This window comes from Rhinoderma darwinii, chromosome 8, assembly GCF_050947455.1.
Source record: "Rhinoderma darwinii isolate aRhiDar2 chromosome 8, aRhiDar2.hap1, whole genome shotgun sequence".
Classification (NCBI taxonomy): Eukaryota; Metazoa; Chordata; class Amphibia; order Anura; family Rhinodermatidae; genus Rhinoderma; species Rhinoderma darwinii.
This window is the reverse complement of record NC_134694.1, coordinates 24658610-24684435: the sequence shown is the minus strand read 5'-3', so window position 1 is coordinate 24684435 and position 25826 is coordinate 24658610. Positions and strand designations below refer to the sequence as shown.

The window sequence follows — 25826 nt, the reverse complement described above, 5'->3', positions numbered from 1 at the left end:
AGCCCACGGTGCTTTATTTTGCTTTTAAGCAAAGTCTACAATAAATTGCATTTCACTATGACAATTTGATAAAGAACCAAGGACATATCTCCAACTTCAGGGCTTACCCGATGGCAGAATTATATACCAACTCCAAAGTTTAGAAGTTTTGCAGTTAAAAGGCAGTGCCTGTCAGTTGTCCCTTCTTGCAATGTCCTCAATAGAAATACTGACAGATCACAGGAGCTCCCTTTTGTAAACCAATTCATGCTTCTTATTTGTTAGGTTAAAGGTTAAATTGCTGACCTCTGTCCTCCTGCTTAGCAGTCTTTCCCTTTTTCTGTATGGCTTTATTTTTCTTCTGTATTTACATGGATTAGTCCCCTTTCACGCTAAGAAGGAATTCGTTCACAGCCAATGCCTTCGTTCTGGTAGCACAAAAAGCAGCCACAATTATTCAACAGTAGACAATGACCGTATTGTGGCTTTACAAAACCGTCACCAGACCCTGGCAAGTCTTGTCCTTGCTTCAAAAAACAATGGGGCAAAAGAAGAAAAAAAAAATCTTATCAAGCATTGAACATAAAGCAAACAAAGCAGGCCTACTGTGAACTTGATGAGGATGTCAGGCATGGAAAGAAGAAAGGGAGAAGATAAATCAACACGAAAGAGGGGTTCCCTTATGAAGATGCAAGGAGGAATTGTGGCCCATGCAGTCTTTCTTCATGACACTTTACACATCCCGGATTAGTAAAACATGGACATGTTAGACACTTTTCTCTGCCTTACACCACCTCTTGGTTGGCTTAGTTTTCATTTGGCACGTTTTAAGCCACTCCCTTTTCCTCACTAAGCCACACCCCCATAGATATACAGGGTGGGCCATTTATATGGATACACCTAAATAAAATGGGAATGGTTGGTGATATTAACTTCCTGTTTGTGGCACATTAGTATATGGGAGGGGGGAAACTATTCAAGCTGGATGTTGACCATGGCGGCCATTTTGAAGGCGGCCATTTTGTATCCAACTTTAGTTTTTTTCAATGGGAAGAGGGTCATGTGACTCAAACTTATTGAGCATTTCACAAGAAAAACAATGGTGTGCTTGATTTTAACGTTACTTTATTCTTTCATGAGTTATTTACAAGTTTCTGACCACTTATAAAATGTGTTCAAAGTGCTGCCCATTGTGTTGGATTGTCAATGCAACCCTCTTCTCCCACTCTTCACACACTGATAGCAACACCGCAGAAGAAATGCTAGCACAGGCTTCCAGTATCCGTAGTTTCAGTTGCTGCACATCTCGTATCTTCACAGCATAGACGATTGCCTTCAGATGACCCCAAAGATAAAAGTCTAAGGGGGTCAGATCGGGAGGCATTTCTTCTGCGGTGTTGCTATCAGTGTGTGAAGAGTGGGAGAAGAGGGTTGCATTGACAATCGAACACAATGGGCAGCACTTTGAACACATTTTATAAGTGGGCAGAAACTTGTAAATAACTCATGAAAGAATAAAGTAACGTTAAAACCAAGCACACCATTGTTTTTCTTGTGAAATTCTCGATAAGTTTGATGTGTCACATGACCCTCTTCCCATTGAAAAAACTAAAGTTGGATACAAAATGGCCAACTTCAAAATGGCCGCCATGGTCAACACCCAGCTTGAAAAGTTTCCCCCCTCCCATATACTAATGTGCCACAAACAGGAAGTTAATATCACCAACCATTCCCATTTTATTTAGGTGTATCCATATAAATGGCCCACCCTGTACTTTAAGGACCTGGACCACTCACTGTTTATATACAGTGGGCAGTCGTCAACCAGTTATATCAGACCCCAGATCAGACCCCAAAATTAATTCAGGACCGAGAGCAGACCCCTAAAATAAGAAGCAAAATTCAGACCCCTCTATTTACTCATCACTTCTTGATCTCTGATCTGTGTTTTTTTCTGGGCTTGATGGCCTATTGGCCCCCTAGGCTAAGGGGACAGTTGCAACTGGGACGCCCTAAGGTTATGAATCTGGCAGTGTCATTACAAGAAGCTAACAGTACCCTTTGTTTCACTGTTTTCTTGCATTTTTAGCAGTAATCTTCAAGACTTCTGCAAAACTGCAACATTTTTGTTGCAATTATATAAATAGTGGGGAGAAAAACGGTACTTACAACTTGTGTGGTCTCCCCCACTGGACCTACACCCCTTTCACCCATCTCCCTTATCCCTTCCCCTCCTTTTTCCCTGCAAAGAAAGTACAGGGAGATGTGACAGTTTTCCCTTTACTGAACCCAGACCCCTTGCCATGCGAATGCCTTTTCATATATCACCCCAATACCACATTTTTTGTCGCAATTTCCGCAAAATCACAACAACCAGGTTTTGCCGCAAATTTGGGAAAATCGCAACAAAAAGAATGCGATATATTAGCGACATATTAATAAATATAATTTAAAGGCTATGTAAACCTTTGAAAGCATTTTTTTCTTCAATAAAACAATGTATTACGGTGTTTAATGCAACTTTTGAATTTGGTTTTATTAAAAAATGTTTTTACGATGTTTGTATCCTTGATAAATAGATGCTGTATCTTGCGTTGAAACCCGAATCTGTCAGGTCAGCGAGAATGACGGTTCTGTTGACAGTGGGTCCTGCGGGTCTCTGACACATGGATTTGGGTTTCAGTGCAAGATACAGCTTCTATATATCCAGGATACATAGAAGCTGTATCTCATTTTTTTTATAATAATAAAAAAAACAATTAAAAAGTTGCATTGAGCACCATAATACATGTTTTTTTTTAAATAAAAGTGTTTAAAAGTTTACGTAGCCTTTTATCTTATCCCTTCCTCCCATTTTTCCTTGCAAAAACAGTAGAGATGCAGAAATTCATAAGGGTGGGGGTCCAGCAGCAGTGTAATGGACCTAGTTCCTGGGGGCGCCATGCTGTGCGTTCTAGTAGCGCCCGCCTTCACCAGAGCGAGGTAAAGCACCATGTGCAGTAACACAGGTCGCACGCCCCTAAGGCCGGCCCTGTACTACATATTTGAGCCTTCAACATCTGATCTACAGTTCATTGCTAAAGTATTCACCCCCTTATTTTTTTTCACCTTAAATAAACATGCCTACCACTTCGAAGGTGCAAAATATTTTTTGCTGTGGCACAAATAATAATTAAGACAAAAAACAGAGAACTTTAATGTTCCGAAATAATCACCCCCTGAAAGTCAGTACTTTGTGGACCCTCCTTTTGCTGAACTTAGGATGCAAGTTTCTTGGGGTTTGTCTCGATTAACTCAGCACAACTAGACTCAGAGATTATCGCCCATTCTTCCAGGCAAAACGTCTCCAATTCCTCCAAGTTAGATGGGTTGCGTTATTGTACAGCAGTCTTTAGGTCATGCCACAGATTGTCAGTTATAAAGAGGTCTGGACTTTGACTATTCCATTCCAAGACAGTAAAAGGTTTCCCCTTAAATCCCTCCGGTGTAGATTTAGCAGTATGTTTAGGGTCATTGTCCTTCTGGAAGGTGAACCTATGTCCCAGGCTCATATCTCTGGCAGACTGAAACAGGTTTTCCTCAGTTGCCCCGTATTTACTGCCATCCACCTTTCCTTTAATCCTGACCAGTTTTCCCGCCCCTGCCGATAAAAAAGAACCACCATGCTTTACTGCGGGAATGGTGTTCTTGGGGTAATGGGAAGTGTTGGTTCTGCGCCACACAAAGCGGTTTTTTAAATGTATTTACAAATTCAAGATCGTGCGAACACTACCCACATAGCGTTTCCCATGATGGCCAAAAAGTTACATTTTAGTCCGATCAGACTAGAGAACCTTCTTCCATGTGTTTGGGGAGTCTGCCACATGCTGTTTGGCAAACCCAAAATGTGTTTTCTTATAGTAAAGCTTTTTTCTGATCGCTCTTCTATGAAGCCCCGCTCTGTAGAGTGTGTCCTATGGACAGATACTTCCATCTCTGTCCAACCCTGATCTATACTTCTCTACCACATTGTCTCTGATCTGTTTGGAGATCTCCTTGGTCTTCATGTTGCTTAGTGGTGTGGCAGACTCGGACCATTCAGGACAGGTGTATCTATACGGACATCATATGACACTTTGATTGCACACAAGGGAACTTTATTCAACTAGTTATGTGACTTATGAAGTGGATTTGTTTGACCAGATCTTATATAGGGGTTTAATAGCAAAGGAGGTGAATACATATGCACTCTCAACATTTCAGGTTTTTTATTGTTTACATTTTTGATTCCACTGTAACAATTTGGACTATTTTGTCAGGTCCATTAAATAAAATCAAATTTAAAATCAAAATTTATTTCCAGGTTGTAATGCAACAAAACAGGAAAACCACCAAGGGGGTAAATGCTTTTGCAAGGCACTGTAATTCATTCCAGCACAGAGACCCCAATAGTGCAGCTATATGCCTACTCTGGTAATTATGTATAGAGTAAAAAGCTTTCGGCTACATGCACACATTGCGTATTTTTCTGCATAGAATACGCAGCAAAACCGCAAGAAATTAGAAGGAAAAAAACGCACCTGCATTTTTTGATGCGGTTTTTACGTTTTGCTGCATAATTAACTGCGTTCTCATGCTGCAGGTTGTGCTGCCTATTTCTGTAGAACTACAGGGATAGAATTCGCAAGCGGAATCACGAGATAAAGTGGCATGCTGCGGTTTTGAAAATACACACCGCAAGTCAATTCACGTCCCGAAAGATACCGCAGCGTGGACAGGAGATTACCTGGAATCTCATGGTCTATGCTGGTACTGTATTACGATGCGGTTTTGCCACACGCAAATACGCGCGGCAAGACCGCATGTAATACGCATCGTGTGCATTAACCCCTATACAACATGTTGACAAAAAGAACTGGTTCATATTATGTTTGGTCTCAGTAGCTCATCTGATAAATATGTGGTTGAGATTTTCATACAATTTTCTATTAAGAAATATTTCAAAAGAAAAGTTAGTAACTCCCAATGATTCATCTAGGGCAGATCCTTATTCTGAGCAACATGTACGAATGCAAAGTTTCAGGAAGTTCATTCATACATGTACATTTCCAGAGAAATGTCAGTATAACTGCTTCATATTTGCATACGCTCTGCATTTTTTTGTTTCAAAATAACACTTATCCAAAATATAAAAACAAAAAAATTAAAACAGAGACCATCAAACTCAAAAAACTGGACCATGTCCAGCGTCGTCTGCCACGTCTAGTATTATCCGCCACGTCTGGCGCAACCTGCTGCACCCATCTCCATCCGTGCTGAAGCCTTGGCCACTGTCTGGACTAGTTCAGGCACCCGTGTATTATGAACTGCCGTAGACTCTTGTATATACTGTGACTAGGCCAGCTGCCTCTCCGCTTCGGCGGAGCGGCCTAGTGGGTGCACATAACCTGTGACTGTGACATGGCCTATGTCAGTTCGGGCAGGAGAACACAATTAGAAGGATACTTTGGGGCAGATTTACGAAGACTGGCATTTCAAATGCCAGTCTTAGCCATCTACTCCACTGGAGTAAGATGGGATAGATTTATTAAGAGGTGCACCCCTATTAATATGTACTGGTTGTGCGGAACGACCACGGCTGTGCAACACAATTCTGGCGCAAAGACATGAACGTGCGTCATCCATCCCCACCCCGGCGGCTCATACAAGGTCCTGATACCAAGCAGGGTCAGTTTTCCATGGGACTCGGCACTCATCATCATCAGTGCTACGTCACCTATAACATCCTGACACTGCCCATTGTTACATAGTTACATAGTTACATAGTTACATAGTTACATAGTTACATAGTTACATAGTTAGTACGGCTGAAAAAAGACACATGTCCATCAAGTCCAACCAAGGGAAGGGAAAAGGGAAGGAAAAATGTCTACACATAGGAGCTAATATTTTTTTGTTCTAGGAAATTATCTAACCCTTTTTTAAAGCCATCTACTGTCCCTGCTGTGACCAGCTCCTGCGGTAGGCTATTCCATAAATTCACCGTTCTTACTGTAAAGAAGCCTTGTCGCCTCTGCAGCTTGAACCTTTTTTTCTCCAGACGGAGGGAGTGCCCCCTTGTTTTTTGAGGGGGTTTTACAAGGAACAGGATATCACCATATTTTTTGTATGTGCCATTAATATATTTATATAAGTTAATCATGTCCCCCCTTAGTCGTCTTTTTTCAAGGCTAAATAGGTTTAATTCTTTCAATCTTTCCTCATAACTTAAATTCTCCATGCCCCTTATTAGCTTCGTTGCTCTTCTTTGTATTTTTTCCAACTCCAGGGCATCCTTTCTATGAACTGGAGCCCAGAACTGAACTGCATATTCTAGATGAGGCCTCACTAATGCTTTGTAAAGTGGCAATATTACATCTCTGTCCCGCGAGTCCATGCCTCTTTTAATACACGACAATATCTTGCTGGCCTTTGAAGCAGCTGATTGACACTGCATGCTGTTATTGAGTTTATGATTTACAAGAACACCCAGATCCTTCTCAACAAGTGAATCCGCCAGTGTAGCGCCCCCTAGGACATATGATGCATGCAGGTTGTTGGTACCCAGATGCACAACTTTACATTTATCTACATTAAACTTCATTTGCCAAGTGGACGCCCAAACACTTAGTTTGTTTAAATCTGCCTGCAATTCACAAACATCTTCCATAGTCTGAACTATATTACATAGCTTGGTGTCATCTGCAAAAATAGAAATAGTGCTATTAATCCCATCCTCTATATCATTAATAAATAAGTTGAATAATAGTGGTCCCAGCACTGAACCCTGGGGTACACCACTTATAACCGGTGACCATTCAGAGAAGGAATCATTGACCACAACTCTCTGGATACGGTCCTTGAGCCAATTCTCAATCCAATTACAAACTATATTTTCTAAACCTATAGTCCTTAATTTACCCATTAGGCGTCTATGGGGGACAGTGTCAAATGCCTTTGCAAAGTCCAAAAACACTATATCCACAGCGGCCCCTCTGTCTAAACTTCTGCTCACCTCTTCATAAAAACAGATTAGGTTAGTTTGACAACTTCTGTCCTTAGTAAAACCGTGCTGGCTGTCACTTATAATGCTATTTATTGTCACATAATCCTGTATATAGTCCCTCAATAGCCCCTCAAACATTTTCCCCACAATGGATGTTAAGCTTACTGGTCTATAATTACCCGGGGAAGACCTAGAGCCCTTTTTGAAAATAGGCACCACATTTGCCCTGCGCCAGTCCCTTGGCACTATACCAGTCACTAGAGATTCTCTGAATATTATGAAAAGGGGGACAGAAATAACTGAACTAAGCTCTTTAAGAATTCTAGGGTGTAACCCATCTGGCCCCGGGGCCTTGTGCACATTTATTTTATTTAATTTAGCTTGGACCATCTCTACATTCATCCAATTCAGTATATCAACTGATATATTAACAGCACTGGCACCGGCTAAATCAGCTGCTCTTTCTTCAGTTGTATATACAGAGCTAAAGAACCCATTTAGTAACTCTGCCTTCTCTTGATCCCCTGTGATCAACTCCCCATTACCATTATCTAGGGGTCCTACATGTTCAGACCTTGGCTTTTTTGCATTTATATGCTTGAAGAATTTTTTAGGATTTGTTTTACTATCCTTGGCCACCTGCCTTTCATTTTGTATTTTTGCTAATTTTATTACATTTTTACAGATTTTATTAAGCTCTTTATATTTTACAAAGGCTACAGCTGTACCCTCAGATTTGTATTTTTTAAATGCCCTTTTTTTGTCATGTATTGCCCCTTTCACAGAAGGTGTAAGCCATGTGGGGTTTAATTTGAGTCGTTTATACTTGTTACCTGTAGGAATAAATTTTGCACTATAATAACTCAAAGTAGATTTGAAAATCTCCCATTTATCATTTGTTCCATTATTTGACATTAGTTCTTCCCAGTCCATATTCTGAATTGCAGCCCTCATCCTGGGGAAATTGGCTTTCTTAAAATTAAATGTTTTTGCCCTCCCAGCCTGCGTTTGTTTTTTACAGTATAGGTAAAATGTAACTATATTGTGATCACTGTTACCGAGGTTTTCACGAACATTGACATTCCCAACAAGATCTGCATTATTAGAAATGACCAGATCCAACAGAGCTTCACCTCTAGTCGGGTCTTCCACAAACTGGCCCATAAAATTTTCCTGCATCAGGTTGAGGAAATGTCTCCCCTTTGCAGTTGAAGCCGAACCATGACACCAATTAATATCCCGGAAATTAAAATCTCCCATTATCACTACAGTACCCGCCTGTGCAGCCCGCTCCATCTGTTTATATAGCTGAACTTCCATCTCCTCAGTTATATTGGGGGGTCTATAGATTACACCAAAAGTAATTTTTTCAGTGTTTACCTCCCTTTCTAGTTCCACCCACAAGGTTTCAACCTCCTCACAGTCTTCACCCACTATTGTCTCTTTCACACTCGCCTTCATATCACTTCTCACATACAGACATACACCACCACCTTTCCTATTTGTCCTGTCTTTACGAAAAAGTGTAAAACCCTGTAGATTTACAGCCCAGTCATGTGAAGAGTCCAGCCATGTTTCAGCAACACCAACTATATCTATATTTTCTTCCAGTATCAAGGCCTCCAGCTCCCCCATTTTACTTGCTAGACTTCTGGCATTTGTGAACATACACTTTAACTTGCCTGTCAGTTTTTCACTTTTATTATCAGAAATGTGATTTGACATTGTCAGTATGTTGTATCAGCTGCCGCACGCTAAGGTACCCTAACGGGTCCTTGAGGGGAGAAGAGGAACAGTGAGGTGAGAATCTTTTTCTTTTTAATTAGTATTTATTTAATTGTCCAAAGAGTGGGTGAGGGGTAGTCTGATCGGGAGAGGGAGGCATGGGCCTCTACCTTGCTGCACCCCACAGAGTGAAATCCACACTAGCTAGGATCTAGCGTAGATCTCCGCAGGAATTTACGCCAGTTTTCTGGTGTAATTTATAATACATTTTTTTACCGCTCTGCCTCCCCACATCCCCCTTTCGCCAAAAGTGTCGAGGGTGCAATAAAAAGACCAAAAGTTGCAATATGCAATACAATTTGCAACTTCTTACACCAGAAAACATAAGTAGAAAGGTTGATAAATTCCCCCTTTAAGTGTCGATCTGACCATGGCTTCTGCATGGAGCTTGAACGTTCTCCCAATGATTGCATGGATTTTTAGACTATACTGGAAATAGGGATTACAAAACATGTGCACTCTTACAAAAATGTTATATTTTATTGTTCCAATGCTTCTAAAATAAAAACTGAAGCATCTTTTTATATATTCAATTTAAAAATAACTTTTGTGTATACAGCCCCTATGCAGTTCTATGTGCGTCTAAGGTTACACACCACAAATAAACCCTGTGTATAGCCTTATCCCAAAAGTATGTGTTACTCCCTCTCACCTGTCCCCTCTTCTTGCCAACCTACAAACAGTAGGAGAGGGAGTAACAATAACCTGCAGAATCAGACTACAAAGGGTTTGTGTGTAGTCTATGGAGATACATAGGTCTGCATTGGAGCTGTAGACACAAAACGGTAGAATATTTTTAAATCAAGACTATTTGCAAAGTTGCTTCATTTGTTGCATTCGATGTATTGGAGTAACGCATTTGGTTGCATAAGAGCAGCTAGCCTTGTATATAAATGATTACAATCTATGTCTAGGACTGCAGAATAGGCGGATGCCATATAAATAACTTTAAAAAAAAATAATACAATCAAAACAAATTGTTGGCTATGGAAGAACACCAACTTTTAAGAAGACAGAAACTTATGTGATAAAACTTCCCTGCTAAATGTAAAAATTGTGAAAAAGCCATACAAAAGAATTAAGCTGCGGCCAACGATTGCGATCTTCACAGGCTTCAGAAAGCCGCGCACACAAACCAACTACTAGAGTAAAGACGGAAGTACTTCAACGGCTCCCAGACTCCGGTAGGAACAAAATTATGGGAAGCGCGAGTCTTTCAGATGCTAATAGGATCCTTTGCCCTCTAACAATGATGAGCTGCTCGGGAGTTAATAGATTTCTGTGGAAGAGATTCATCTCTTATTTTTAACAAAGCAGGATGTTTTGGAGGGAAGGGAGAAAACGTGTGGTAGAGTTTGTGAAAGAACCTTTTACAAGCTTTGTCTTGACACATAAGCTGCATTTCCCTTACTAATCCTCAACACTACATGAATGGAGGGCTTGTAATAGCTCCTTCGTGGCCAGTATGACTTTGGCCTTAATGCAGTAGTTCCATCAATTTCCATTTGTCTTGTCCATCCTATTTAATCAATAGAAAGTATCATCGTGGGGTGGGGGTCTGCTCCGATACCATCAAGTACTCATCTGTCCCGGTCTATGATACTAAACACCAATTATTTCACCGCCACTCCCTAGGACAGTAAGGTGAAACCACTCAGGGAATAATAAGACAATAAAACTGGCCACCAGTAGTTACATGGCATTTATAAATAAATAAATAAATATATACTACACACAACTCCTCATCGTTTTACTAAAACGGGTAGAAAATAATAGAAGCCATAGGACTACCTGTTAAGGGCAATGCCGCCTTTTTCAGCAGTATACATAAATCTTCCCACATATCCTTTAATTTATGGATACATTAAAGCAGAAATCTAGCCCCTTGGACTACAGATCCCCTCCAATATGCTCCACAGAGGAGACTGTACATATTAGGTGTCAGCACAGTTTCTGACGGGGGTTTCAGGCTACCGCCTCCCTCTATATTACCTAGGGAAGCAAAGAAGTCTAAAGTTAAAGGGCTTGTCCACACCTAACGTAGTTGCTGCAGAAAATTTCTGCAGCATTTCCGCTAAAACGAGCAGACATTACGCTGCGGAAAAACCGCACCTTTTCCTGCGTTTTTACTGAAGAAAATGGTGCCGATTTTGCAGCGTTTTTTTTTTTTTCAAATCTGTTGGATGGCGATATCTCCTCTGAAAAGCGCAGCAATTCAGTCCACTTTCCGCAGGAGGAATTGACAAGCTGCGAAATGAAAAATACGCTCCGCAGGAGAATTTCGGGACGGAAATTTTACGCAGCGTGTGGATGAGATTTCTTAAATCTCACCCACTTTGCTGCTACTGTATTCCGCTGCGTATTTTCCGTCCGCAATTCCGGATGTAAAATACACAGCAATGCCGTTACGTGTGGAACCCCAAAGGGGTTTTCTCACCAAACACATTTATCACCTATACACAGAAATGTTTGATCGCTGTTAATCCCAGAGTAGTTCTCTAGTGTAAAATCGTTTGCCATTCTCATCTCATCATCATCTCTTGGCAAGAGTGTTTACAAAGGGTGTCTCTCGCTCCAGACAACTAATTTATCTGAATGAGAATGGTGTAATGCTTAATGTCCACTGTGGTGGCGCTGCAGGGAAACTGAACACTCACTGCCAGGTTCTCCACAATTACAGCTCATTGCTGGGGGTCCCAGGAGAGGGACACTTTGTGATCAGCTTATTGTCAAGAACAGTTCTAACAAGTAGGGATTGTCCAAAGCAGACAACTCCTTTAAGAAGATAGATGACTAGAACATTATCTGTCAGAAAATAAGAGTTAAAATGTCTGGAAGAGAAACCGGGTCGGATGGAATCATCTTAGAGGGATGGAGAAGTGATCTGAGTGTAGGGATGGTTATTCACAGATATGCTTCCGCAAAAGCAAAAATACATGCATAAAAAAAAATTGTACGTTTTCTAATAATGCCAGATGAACACTGTATATTTTAGAAGGAGGAGTGTGCAAGATTAAATGTAACGGCATTGTTGAAAAGCTCAACATGCAACAGCCACGGGATCTTTCAGAGGGATAATAGCACTGTTCAGAAGTGTGGAAGAAGGGTGAAGCTGTAGTACCTGAGGGCACTTTGTCTATTACAGCTGCTTAGCAGAGCAGGGAGGCTTCTCCTGGCCAATTCTCCCCACGGTACTCCATTATACCCAGAGGACCACATCCAGTCTGCATAACATCATTAATTGTGTCTCTCAAGAGCCTCCACACTTCAAGATCTAAAACACGGGATGCTCAGACCTTACCTGCCTACAGAAAACCGCAGCCTTGTCTTGGATGGAGCCAGTTTGCAGTAACTAACTTATGTTTAGTTTTACCTTCACGAGTTCACAAAGTGGCTGTGCAAGCGATGGAAGAATGTGGTCGTCTAAGGGTTACATCACTTCTATTCTTCTGGGACATGTGCAATAATAGTAACTTCAAGCTCCATGAAACGTTCTCCACAGAGGGCAAACAAGTCCAACGTCTTCCCACACTCTGGTGATTTTCCACCAATTTCAATTACAATAACATTTTAACCAAATATTCATGTCAGCATCCGAGGAATAAAAAAACAACAAAAAAACCCACAAGGTTATAGAAAAAAGAGGCAAATACCTTGTTTAGATGCATTTTCTCCGGAACGACTCACTTCCGCATAAACTTCAAATGTGTTCTCTGGGTTTTGCCTGAAAGATAATGAATGTGATTTTAATTTGACAGATGCAAGAGACATGTTTTTTTATCAAATCCAAACCAAGCAGAGTAATATTGTGTTGGCCTATATGCTAATAGCTCACCCTTAGGCCATGTTCACACAGGGTGGAGACGCGGCTGAAAAGTACACAGCGTATCCGTCCTGGAACCCGCGGGGAATTCCGCCCGAAAAACCGCACCAAATTGTGGGGCAGTTGATCAGGCTGCGGAAAAAGTTTATACTTACCATAGCAACGCTTTCTTCTGCTCTCTGGTCCTGGCCGGCCTTCTGGAATGACATTTCATCCCATGTGACTGCTGCCGTAGTCACATGGGATGACACGTCATCCCAGGACACGGGGCTGCACGGAAAACAGTAGAAAGGGTCGCTATGACAATGGCCTGGCTGCAAGTATAAACTTCTTTTATTCATTTTACGCACGAAAAGTAGTTTTTTTTCGAGTTGCGAATTTTGCAGCGGAATCGCCGCTTTTCCACCGCCAAAATTGCAACATTTTCTGATTGTTGTGGGTTTTACCTCCCTATAGAATTCAATGGGGAAAACACGAAACAGTAGAGCAACGATTCTGCAGCATAAATTGACATGCTCTTCAACCCCTTAATGACCGGGCCTGAAAAGGCCATAATGACCAGCTACATTTTTTTGTTTTTGACTCTCTGCATTTCAGAAGCTATAACTTTTTTATGTTTTCATAGACGTGGCTGTATGAGGCCTTGTTTTATGCAGGAGAAATAGTATTTAATTTTTTTCGCAATTTGGCGGTAGAAAAAAAAATATTTTTACGCCGTGAATATAGGAAAAAGCGATTCTCAGCATAGTTTTTCTTGTTTCTTTTTTATCCTTTTCACATTTCACACTAAATAACCTGTTAAATTAATTCTTCAGGTAATCACGGTCGTGTAGATACCAAATATGTGTAGTTTTGTTTTTATGTAATGTAGGGGCAATAAAATATATTTTAGGCAAAATAATTACACCTTTTTTGGGATTTTTTTTTATTTATTTATTTATTTTTCAATCCCATTAAGGCTGGGTTCACACGACCGGGTCCGAGTGTCGGCCGGTAAAATCGGCCATTTTGCCCGGCCGGTTTGCATAAAGTTTTGCATTTGTTCCAGGCCGGGCAGATCTGGACAGTGACATCAGCGGCAACTCCTGAAGGGGAATCCCCATGTGTTCGGGGATTCCGCTTCAGGAGTTTCCCCTGATGTCACTGCCCAGATATGGACAGAGACATCAAGCGCTCTGTCCAGGAGCGGAATCCCCGAAAACACGGGGATTCCGCTCCTTCAAGTGGGGCTAGCACATAGCAGAGCGAGGAGATACCTCCCTGCTCTGCTATAGTGGCGTCGCTACAGTAGTAGCAGCCGCAGCAGCTGCTAACGGCGCCATGGAAGGTGTCACCGGGCCAGGGCGCTTTTAAAACAAGCAGGGGAAGGGAGCCAGCGCAGCGCTCCCTCCACCTGCTGTACACCCCGGCCCTGCCACACAGTGTACAGCGTACAGCCATTAGTCCGAATGGCATAAACTCCTCCTCCTCACATGCACTCTGCGCTGTGAGGAGGAGGAGATAGAGCGCAAGCCACGGAAAACCCGGCCATCACTCGGGACACATTCCGGTGATGCCCGTGTATTACCCGGCCCCATAGACCTCTATGGGAGCCGGGCGGCCGGGTACCCGGCCGAAAATAGAGCATGTCCCATTTTTTGACGGCCGGTTTTCCCGGCCGTCAAAAAATCGGTCGTGTGAATAGCCCCATTAGGGGTCTATTATTCCTAATGCAGCCGGGTGCCGGCCGATTTATGAACGGCCGACACCCGGCCGGGAAACCCTGTCGTGTGAATGAGGCCTAAGTGAGAACTTTACTTACAACTTTATTTTTTACTTAGGCTGGGTTCACACAGAGTTTTTTGCAGGAGGAAAATCTGCCTCAAAATTCAGTTTGGAATTGAGTGCCGCGGGCAAAAAAACGCTGCAAAATACGCTGGGAGGTCAGAAGCGTAAACGCCCGAAGACAGGGCATGTCCCTTCTTTTCACCGCGAGCCGGTTTTTCTGCTTACGGGAAAAAACGCCTCCGCCTCAGATTGAAATCAATGGGAGGCATTTTTGGCCGTTTTTTGGTGCGTTTTCCGACGTGGTTACCGCGTCAAAAAACGTGTCAATTAACTCTGTATGAAATGGCCCTTATACTGGATTAGCATACTCCTGTATGCTAATACATAATACTGTGGCACTATGACACACAGGAGCGCTCATCAGCCTCTTCTACAGCGACGCCAAAAGACGTTGCTATAGACTGGGGACCTGCACCGCCTGCCATCAAAAGACAGTGGGGGGTCGTTAAGGTGTTAAAAAAACGCACCACAGGTGAATTTATAAACGTTTTTTCAACTGTTTTTTTACGTAGCGTGTGGATGAGATTTGTTCAAAACTCATTCACTTTGCTGCTACCGTAAAGCGCTGCGATTTTCCGCAATTAAATCTGTTACGAAAAATCTGCAGTGTTTAGGCTACACGTGAACATACCCCTACAGCTAAATTAATTGCTGAAAAATCCCATGGACTTGTAATGGGGTCTGACAGGTGTCAATCATGGGTTCCTGGTATTTTTGACGGCAAGAATAGTGCTGTAGACTACGCTATGCTTGCCGTCAAAAACACTGGAACCCCAATGGAATGGAGTACAGCAGTGGTGTGAAAAGAGCCTAGAGGTCGAAGGTCAAGACAACTATGAAGAGTCAGCAGAAAACAGGTGCCATTTAGAGCAGCCTGTGTTCTCTCAATGGACTGTAGACATAGGCCGTCATAAAACAGCCCACATCTGCTGACAGTGCTTACAAACAGCCAGCGTTTGCATCCCAATAACATTTTGTGCTGCCCTCTACAATTATGTAAAAAATAAATAAGTGAACAGGCCGCATGTAGAAATAGATATGTGACATAACAGGGATTGGGTTGCAAAGCACTTCAGGTACGTATTACATTAAGTGCAAAAGCTAGAAGTGAAAAAGTACAATATAATTTCCTATAATAATATGGCACTTAGCCAACAGCCATCTCCATGAAATCACACACACTAATTCCTGAAGGCGATGGCTCTCTCCTCATGGTGGGGGTTGCTGACTGCTGTATGAATGCTGCACAAAAATAAATATTTTACGATAACCTAAGGCCACCATGCACACAAACTTATTTTTGCGGCCACCGATCACAAAAATGGGGTTCCCATTCCTCCAAATGAATGGAGCGGTAGGTCGCGCTTGTGCCCTGCTGCTCCATTCATTCTCTAGGACACTGCTAGAGATAGCCGAGCGATGTACTCGGCTATCTCTGGCTGTCCCATAGACCGTGAATGGAGCGGCAGTGTGAACACGTGGCCTGCTGCTTTATTCATTCGGAGGAATGGAACCCCCGTTCTCGTGATCGGTGGGGGTCCCATCAGTCAGACCCCCCCTAATCAGCATGCTATCATCTATTCTGTGGTTAGGGGATAAGATGCAATCTTGGGACAACCCCTTTAATGCCTCTGTGTTCTGGCAATTGAGAGTTATTTTATGTAAACCTAACCTTATAGCAACCAATCAGATGAGTTCCTTGTTTTCCTAACTTGAAGTTGGTTTCCAATAGGTTACTTAGAGATAGTAACATAGTTGATCAGGTTGAAAAAAGACACAGGTTCACCAAGTGTTTGGACCCCTGTTAAGACAATGATGGTATATCCTATCAATATGTCATCTATATTGTCATCGGAATGCCCCGTCAACATTTCACAAAACCTTTTAACAAATGTACGCTTTCTGTGGGGTAAACAAATTGGATTTGGACCATAAACCAGCATATGCTATAGTCCCACACATCACTGAATGTTAAGAATTGAAACAAATAAAGACACTGGAAGCTTTAACCCTTTCGCTGCCCTTTTTTTTTTTACATTTTGCACTTGGTAGCCAGGACAATTTTCACACTTTTGCCATGTACAAATAAAACCTACATAAAGTATCATACTAAACCACCCATACCTATATACTTTCTAAAAGTAGACACCTAACACATTGTCAAAATGCCATATAAGGCACCATGCACACGACCGTGCCCGTAATTACGGTCCGTGATTATGGGCACGGCCGACCGCGGACAGTTATCTGCATTTGCACTCTGTGCTCCCATTATAAAGTATGGGACCATGGTCTGTAATATAAAAAAAATAGGACCGGTCCTATTTTTTACAGAAGGTTTCTACGGCCTGGACAACTTCCCGTAAATATACGGGAAGGTGCCGTCGGCCATAGAAATTAATAAGTTTGTAATTACGGACTAATTCTACGGTCGTGTGCATGGGGCCTAACACTTTATACAGGGCACCCTTAAAAACTCACATACAATCAGAGTTTACAAACAAAAACTGTAATGCCCAAGGTCACGGACCGCAAACTTCTCTCACCTGCCAGCGGCCGCAACCACAGACCTCTGCTCTCCTGCCGGCGTCTCCTGCCCCGGAGACGCCTGCACACGCAGCCATCCTGCTCTGCAGGCTTTCCTAAGGTGTGCGCACACTCATCCCCGGCCTTAAAGGGCCTGTGTGCACACCTGTAGAATGTTGCCTGACCAATCCCCAGATCACCCTGTACTATAAAAAGGGCTCTACCCTTTCGCTCCTTGCCTGAGCATTGTTGTTGTCTACCCATGTTCGTATAGCAAATGGTCCCTTAGTTGTATCCTGTTCCCAGTGTTTCCGTACCCTGCTTCCGTATCCTGTATCCAGTAACTGTGCTGGAGTCGTGTTGTGTCATCTGCCACGTCCAGTGTCGTCTGCCACGCCAAGCATCATCTGTGCCACGAATCATAGGTGCCAAAGTGTCTGCTACACCTCGTGTCTGTCTGGACTCTTACAGGTACTCTCGTACTAAGCTTTTTGCATAGAATGTTGATTGGCCAGCTGCCACTCCTCTACGGCGGAGCGGCCAAGTGGGTCCACATATCCAGGGGTCAACGGTACGACTCTTAGTCATGTGACCAACCCCACTGTAATCCATGTAAAAGCAGGGGCAGTACAACAGCGTAAAAAGGGGTACAGCGTGGTCGGTCACGTGACGAAGAGTCGTATCGTCATCAAAGAAGGCTGTCTAACTAGACTTCCGGTCCCCCGGCAGTGCTATAAAAACCTATGAAAATCTCAGAATCAGCACAACGGGGGACCGGAATACATATTAGCGAGTGTACACACATACTGCAGTGAGTAAACTGCTAGTCATTTTTGGTCCCTGCATAACCCCTTTAAATAAATCTCTTAGATCTGATAAGACTAATGTACTTACATTGAAATTCCATGTAAGAATGGTTGTATAATACTTCTTCAAAATCTGCCCGATATCAAAATAAGTATTTTATGAGAATTAATGAGTATATGCATGATCTAATCTCATTCTCCTCCAAACCTACAGTGGAGGAAATAAGTATTTGATCCCTTGCTGATTTTGTAAGTTTGCCCACTGTCAAAGACATGAACAGTCTAGAATTTTTAGGCTAGGTTAATTTTACCAGTGAGAGATAGATTATTTAAAAAAAAAAAGAAAATCACATTGTCAAAATTCTATATATTTATTTGCATTGTGCACAGAGAAATAAGTATTTGATCCCCTACCAACCATTAAGAGTTCAGCCTCCTCCAGACCAGTTACACGCTCCAAATCAACTTGGTGCCTGCATTAAAGACAGCTGTCTTACATGGTCACCTGTATAAAAGACTCCTGTCCACAGACTCAATTAATCAGTCTGACTCTAACCTCTACAACATGGGCAAGACCAAAGAGCTTTCTAAGGATGACAGGGACAAGATCATAGACCTGCACAAGGCTGGAATGGGCTACAAATCCATAAGTAAGACGCTGGGTGAGAAGGAGACAACTGTTGGTGCAATAGTAAGAAAATGGAAGACATACAAAATGACTGTCAATCGACATCGATCTGGGGCTCCATGCAAAATCTCACCTCGTGGGGTATCCTTGATCCTGAGGAAAGTGAGAGCTCAGCCGAAAACTACACGGGGGGAACTTGTTAATGATCTCAAGGCAGCTGGGACCACAGTCACCAAGAAAACCATTGGTAACACATTACGCCGTAATGGATTAAAATCCTGCAGTGCCCGCAAGGTCCCCCTGCTCAAGAAGGCACATGTACAGGCCCATCTGAAGTTTGCAAATGAACATCTGGATGATTCTGAGAGTGATTGGGAGAAGGTGCTGTGGTCAGATGAGACTAAAATTGAGCTCTTTGGCATTAACTCAACCCGCCGTGTTTGGAGGAAGAGAAATGCTGCCTATGACCCAAAGAACACCGTCCCCACTGTCAAGCATGGAGGTGGAAACATTATGTTTTGGGGGTGTTTCTCTGCTAAGGGCACAGGACTACTTCACCGCATCAATGGGAGAATGGATGGAGCCATGTACCGTCAAATCCTGAGTGACAACCTCCTTCCCTCCACCAGGACATTAAAAATGGCTTGTGGCTGGGTCTTCCAGCACGACAATGAACCGAAACATACAGCCAAGGCAACAAAGGAGTGGCTCAAAAAGAAGCACATTAAGGTCATGGAGTGGCCTAGCCAGTCTCCAGACCTTCATCCCATCGAAAACTTATGGAGGGAGCTGAAGATCCGAGTTGCCAAGCGACAGCCTCGAAATCTTAATGATTTACAGATGATCTGCAAAGAGGAGTGGGCCAAAATTCCATCTAACATGTGTGCAAACCGCATCATCAACTACAAAAAAAGTCTGACTGCTGTGCTTGCCAACAAGGGTTTTGCCACCAAGTATTAATTCTTGTTTGCCAAAGGGATCAAATACTTATTTCTCTGTGCACAATGCAAATAAATATATATCATTTTGACAATGTGATTTTCAGTTTTTTTTTTTATATAATCTATCTCTCACTGGTAAAATTAACCTAGCCTAAAAATTCTAGACTGTTCATATCTTTGACAGTGGGCAAACTTACAAAGTCAGCAAGGGATCAAATACTTATTTCCTTCACTGTAGAGCTGAGAAGCTCCTGTCAGTTTCCTTCCTCCTCTGCATGATGCTGAAATCTCACACATGCTCCGTACAAGCTGCAATTTCCCTGGCTCTGCAGTGAGAGCATGTCTTCCAGCAGCAGCTGCAGTCTGGACGGAGTGTGGACTGTCTGCAGAAGCAGTCAGTTGAGCTATGATCAGCCCTACGCTTTAGCCTGAAGATGGTTCACATAAAACGTCTATGTGAACTGTCTTCAGGCTGACGAGGAACGGCGATCACAGCCGAAGGTGCAAAGCACTTAGCGGACCGATTCTGCACCTTTGTTTCAGCGACGGTGGGGGTCTCAGAATCCAGACCCCCGCCAATCCAAACTTTTGATATTTCAAAAGTGTGATTAAAGTGCAGTTACTCTTTAAGAGAAAAATTCCTCCCCGACTCCAAACATTGTAGTCAGAATAAATCCGTGGATCAACTTCCCATCTCCAGAATCTAGTAAAAAAAAAAAAAAAAGAACCCACATACGTGACAATCCGAGAGCAATTATGCTATCTGATTGATAAGGAGGGGTGATAACATAGAGAAATATTAATGTTAACACTCACCCTGGGAGAGTCGCAAATATATGATATCTCAGCTTTAAAACAAGCCTGGGATCACACCCCTCAAAGTTTTCCGAATAGCATTTAAGAAATTTGTTAACACTTTGTGTTTTACAGGAATTAAAGAGGCTCTGTCACCAGATTTTGCAACCCCTATCACCTATTGCAGCAGATCGGCGCTGCAATGTAGATAAGAGTAACGTGTTTTGTTTTTTTTTTAAATGAGCATTTTTGGCCAAGTTATGACCATTTTTATATTTATGCAAATGAGGCTTTCTAAAGTACAACTGGGCGTGTTTAAAGTAAAAGTACAACTGGGCGTGTATTATGTGCGTACATCGGGGCGTTTTTACTTCTTTTACTAGCTGGGCGTTGTGAATGGGAGTGTATGATGCTGACGAATCAGCATCATCCTCTTCTCTTCGTTAACACCCAGCTTCTGGCAGTGAACAGACACAGCGTGTTCTCGAGAGATCACGCTGTGACGTCACTCACTTCCTGCCGCAGGTCCTGCATCGTGTCGGACGAGCGAGGACACATCGGCACCAGAGGCTACATTTGATTCTGCAGCAGCATCGGCGTTTGCAGGTAAGTCGATGTAGCTACTTAACTGCAAACGCTGATGCTGCTGCAGAATCAACTGTAGCCTCTGGTGCCGATGTGGCCAACACGATGCAGGACCTGGGGCAGGAAGTGAGTGACGTCACAGCGTGATCTCTCGAGAACACGCTGTGTCTGTGCACTGCCAGAAGCTGGGTGTTAACGAAGAGAAGTGGATGATGCTGATTCGTCAGCATCATACACTCCCATTCCTAACGCCCAGCTAGTAAAATAAGTAAAAACGCCCAGATGTACGCACATAATACACGCCCAGTTGTACTTTAGAAAGCCTCATTTGCATAAATATAAAAATGGTCATAACTTGGCCAAAAAAAAAGTTACTCTTATCTACATTGCAGCGCCGATCTGCTGCAATAGGAGATAGGGGTTGCAAAATCTGGTGACAGAGCCTCTTTAAAGCAAGGGTCAAATAGAAAAAAAATTAGCTTTTTTTTGTTTTGTTTTTTTGCAGACATTAAATTTGTAACAATTTTTTTTCTGTAAAACAGCAAGTGTTATCAGAGAAACGCAACTAATGCTTTTTCTGCCCTGATTACGCAGTTATTCCTTATGTGGCCCTAGTGTGCAAATTGACTGAAACACAGTCCTCCGAAACTAAGAAGTACCTTGTGGATTTTTGGGCCTTTTTTTACTAGGATGTTTTCCAGGCACCATTATAGGTTTGAAGAGGCCTTGAGATGTAAAAACATACGAAACACCCTCCAAAAAGGAATTTTGGAATCTACACCCCTAAAAGAATTCAACTAGTGGTGTAGTGAGCATTTTGACCCCACAGGTGTTACATTGATTTTGTCAAAATTGGACCCTGAAACAGAAAATTATGTTTTTTTCAATAACATGTAGTTTTAGTTAAAAAATTTCAGAAGGGGTAATAGGAGAAAAAAACACCTCATAATCTGTTACGCAATTTCTTCCGAGTAAAGAAATACCCCAGATTTGATTATAAACTGCTGTTTGGGCACACGCCAAAGCTAAGAAAGGAAGGAGAACTTTTGGAGCGCAAATTTTGCTGGATTGGTTACTGGGCGCCATGTTCCTTTGGCAGAGCCCCTGAGGTACCAGTACAGTGAAGACCCCTCAAAAGTGACTCCATTTTGGAAACTACACCCTTCAAGGCAATACCCTATATGTGGTCATAAACAGCTGTTTGGGCACATTGCAGAGTTTAAAAGGGAAGGAGCGCCATTTGGCTTTTGGAGAGCAGATTTTGCAAGCTTGGGGCTCGGGCGCAATGTCAATGAACAGTTGTTGTTACAATGAAATACAGTGCTCTAAATACAAAAAGCAGATCAAGAGATGACGGACAGAGCAGGTGGAAGGTGAAAAGCTGGAGTTCTCACAACTTCAGAAAATCAGTCCATATACATGTATACTGCACAGCTCAGATGCTCTCTAGGCATGAGACAAAGCTGTTTACATGGGGAGAATGGACAGCGTTTGCCTTGTCAGAGTAGATGCAGCAGGAGGAAATCACTCAAGTGTGAGAAAACTTCTCCAGAAGGTATTCTGAGCCCAGTGGTTCTACCTCCAACCACGTGTTGCAGTTTGGTAAAATAGATCTATATATTCGAGAGTTTTAACCCCGAGTCTATCAATAAAATTATAAATTCTCAGGAACCCTTATTGAGCCACCAGGCAGATCTAAATGGAGATAAGACACTGATTGAAGTCCCGGTTCCGAAATGCTGAATACCGCTAGACGATGGGTAGACCCTAATTGGTACATAGAGCGCAGCCGATCCCATAGTGATAGAGAATGGGAGAGGGTGGGGCATAATATGGTTGGCCTTTTCTTAAAGGGAACCTGTCACCAGCATTTCACCTATTAAACCAGCAATACCTGGTGGTAGTGGGTGAAAAATCATTTTTATATAACCTAGAATTGTCTTCTTAGTCGGCTCTGTAGCTTTAGTATTCAGTTTTTTAGTGTTCCCACACCGTATGCAAATGAGCATAAAAGAGTCAAATCTTCGTTTGAAAAGTGTCATATCTTCATTCCTCAAGTCTTTCTGCGCTAATCCCACCTCCTTACTTTTGATTGACAGCTCCTCGCCTTCCCCAGCACACAAAATAATACGCTTGTGCATGGATGTCCTCTTCTGGTGTGTGCGCACAAAGGGACACTGGATTATTACGATAAAAGGTGTGAAGTGTTTGCAGACCGTTATTTACAGTCGGAGGAGGAGTTTAGGAGAGGGGATAATGGCAATGAATTTTTGATAGCAGCGGCCAGCGAGGGGTCAGTAGAGTTCAATAGGTGAAATGCTGGTGACAGGTTCCCTTTAAGAGCAGACTAAGTAAGAGTGTCCAGTGGAAATTAGGGCATGCAGTAGCTTATAGGTCAATTCATTGAGGAACCTGAATTCGAGTGGACCTGTAAAAGCTAGGCCTATCTAGCGGACCGTATTTTATAATTAATGGCATTCCCTAGCCTACCTGATGATGCAAAGCATACAATGTCGTAACCCCAACACAACACCCGTCGACACCTACACAGAACGGAGATGGTCCCTTTGAATCTGCTTCATAGTGGAATAGGCGGACATAGACGGGTAGGGTACAAAAGGCATAAAGTAATCAAGCTAAAAGCAGACAGGGGCTCCATGGCAAGAATGAACCAAATGCTCCATAATGGGAAACCTTGCCTAGTGCCTCTCAATACATGTATGGTGCCTGACTCATAACCTCTGATGTGTACTCTGGCCACGAGACCCCTATACAACATGCCCAACGGGAAAATTAAGTTCCTGCACAGAGATAATCCCAACTGAGAAAGTCAAATGCATTTCTCAGGTCCAATGAAAGCAGCATTCCCTTGCTATGGGAATTCCGACCATCCAATCCTGATTGAATTAAAGGGGTTACACGGGATGTGAATTATTATTTTTTTATTAGGGGCTGGAAATGAAAAATAAAAAACAAAAAAAAGCGATCATTACATATCCTTGCACCCAGCGATCCAGTGGTGTCGCTCCGGCGGCACTCCCAGTTGTTGTTTACATGCACATGACATGTAACCACTGCAGCCGATCAGAGGGATCACTGGTGACTAATTGTATTTCTGGCATAATGCCAAAAATACACCAAATGCCCGCTGAGCCCTCTGATTAGCTGCAGCGGTTACATGTATGCTATGTGCATGTAAACAACCACTGGGAGTGTCGTGGAGCATCAACGCTGGATCGCCGGGGGCAAGGATAGGTAAGTATTACTTTTCTGGTTTATTTATTTCATTTCCAGCCCCTAATAAAAAATGTTCACATCCCGGATAACCCCTTCAAGGAAATAACATGACTGTGTGTTTTATCAGCCACATGTCTTCCTGGTACAATGCCAAACTTGTTCCAAAAGAAAAGGTCCCGAGAGTTCATGACGTATACTTTGAACTTATCCCATGAATGTTTTTTGATGACGGATGCTATGGTCAGGCATTCGTCACAGCTTACATTTAACGTATACTTTCAGAGCTTTTCCCAGCGTACATATTAAAATTAGGGTAAAAACGTAATGTGAAATGGGCCTTAGACCTGCATATGCAGCTGCCCAGCGATTTGTATATAAACTATACCTTCTGCTAGATGTAATACAGCCATAACTATCTTTGTAAAGGGCAAGGTATCATGGGACATGTCAATATCACCTCTGCGTCAGGACTCAGAATCCATAGGTTTCCGTTTGCATCACCAATGATTTCAATGGTGACGGATACGGTGCAAATGGTTTCCGTTTGTCACCGTTGTTTAAGGGTTCCGTCGTTTTGAATATCACAGTCGACTACAGTATTGATTCCGTCAAAACGACGGAACTCTTACACAAGGGTGACAAACAGAAACGGAGTCCCGATGCAGATGTGAACGAAGCCTTATAGGTTGATTGAGAGGAGGGGCAAAAGAACACTATTATAATATGGCATATGTTAGAGCAGTGGATTGGGAGCTACATGTGGCTCATGACCTCCAGTTGAGTGGCTCGCGATAGGATCCCTGAGTTATGAAAATATGAATTGACTACAATAGGATTTCTAAATTGACAAAGGTTGAAGACCTTTCCTAAACACTGAACCATGCCAATTTATAAGGCAATACTTTTTCTTCTCTATGCACCACAACATGCAATACTACTTGTACCACTTTCCTGATTTCTGACACGTTTTTTCCATGTTTGGACTGTGGCTCGCAACCATAACTCCAGGTCGATGTGGCTCTCAAGGTGCAAAATGTTGGGGACCTCTGGGTTATGGGATGGTAGGTGTGATTTCATGTGTCTGCTGGACTTTTCTTTTAGTAGTATATTCATTTTGCTGGATCTTTGTGTGTCAGAAGGGTCCCCTGACGATATGTTGATCACAGGGTGAACCAGGCACCAAATTTCAATTTCCTCAGGGGAAATTAAGCATTACACCATGCCCATTGTAATCAATGAGCTGTCCATGTAATGCATGTACATGATGGTTCCTCCAGAAAGAGAGACTTTCTTTATAGCAGATTTCCACTCTGGCTAATAGATGAGGTCCCTGAATGGGGAAATCATCTTTATTAGCTCAAAATTCTGTAATGGGGTATTTTAAAAATGCAGAATTAGGACGGTTCCTTTTTTTCCCTCAAACTCTAAATCGGATGAGCAATTTCCTTCATTTCTCCACACCCGTGGATTTATTTAGCACAACTGACTATTAAAATAACCAGTTAACATAAAACAAAACTCAATCTGGTGCGATTTCAGGACACTCCCTCGGTTCTGGAGTCACAGCTTCACATGAAGATTTCTACTAGCCGTTGTTAAACGGAGAGACCTGGGGCTGTAGAATCCTAGGGAGATGCCTAAATACTTGCAAACTTGGGCTGGTCTTGTTTGTGAAGTGTGTCTTCAGAGTCTCCAAACACGTTTTGGTGGGTTTTTTTTTAACATAAACTCTGCCAAAATGATTTCAATCTGTATTTGAGTACAGTGGAACAATGTCCATTTTCTATCACACTTTTATTTGTTAAATACTGTCCCTTTCACTACTGATGCATTCTGGGCAGAGTAATTGGGACTCAATTGATTATTTGGC

At 42.5% G+C, this 25826-nt stretch overlaps 1 protein-coding gene across 5 annotated transcripts in view; it reads right to left on the bottom strand.

The window, feature by feature from the left end:
* The window catches only part of DENND1A (DENN domain containing 1A), a 582084-nt gene that overhangs the window by 536846 nt on the left and 19412 nt on the right, over nucleotides 1-25826 (bottom strand). For all 5 annotated transcript variants that reach the window (XM_075835514.1, XM_075835510.1, XM_075835512.1 and 2 more), the window contains exon 2: nucleotides 12442-12512. In XM_075835514.1, coding sequence (XP_075691629.1) covers nucleotides 12442-12512 — 71 coding nt within the window. The remainder of the gene's footprint in view (nucleotides 1-12441; nucleotides 12513-25826) is intronic.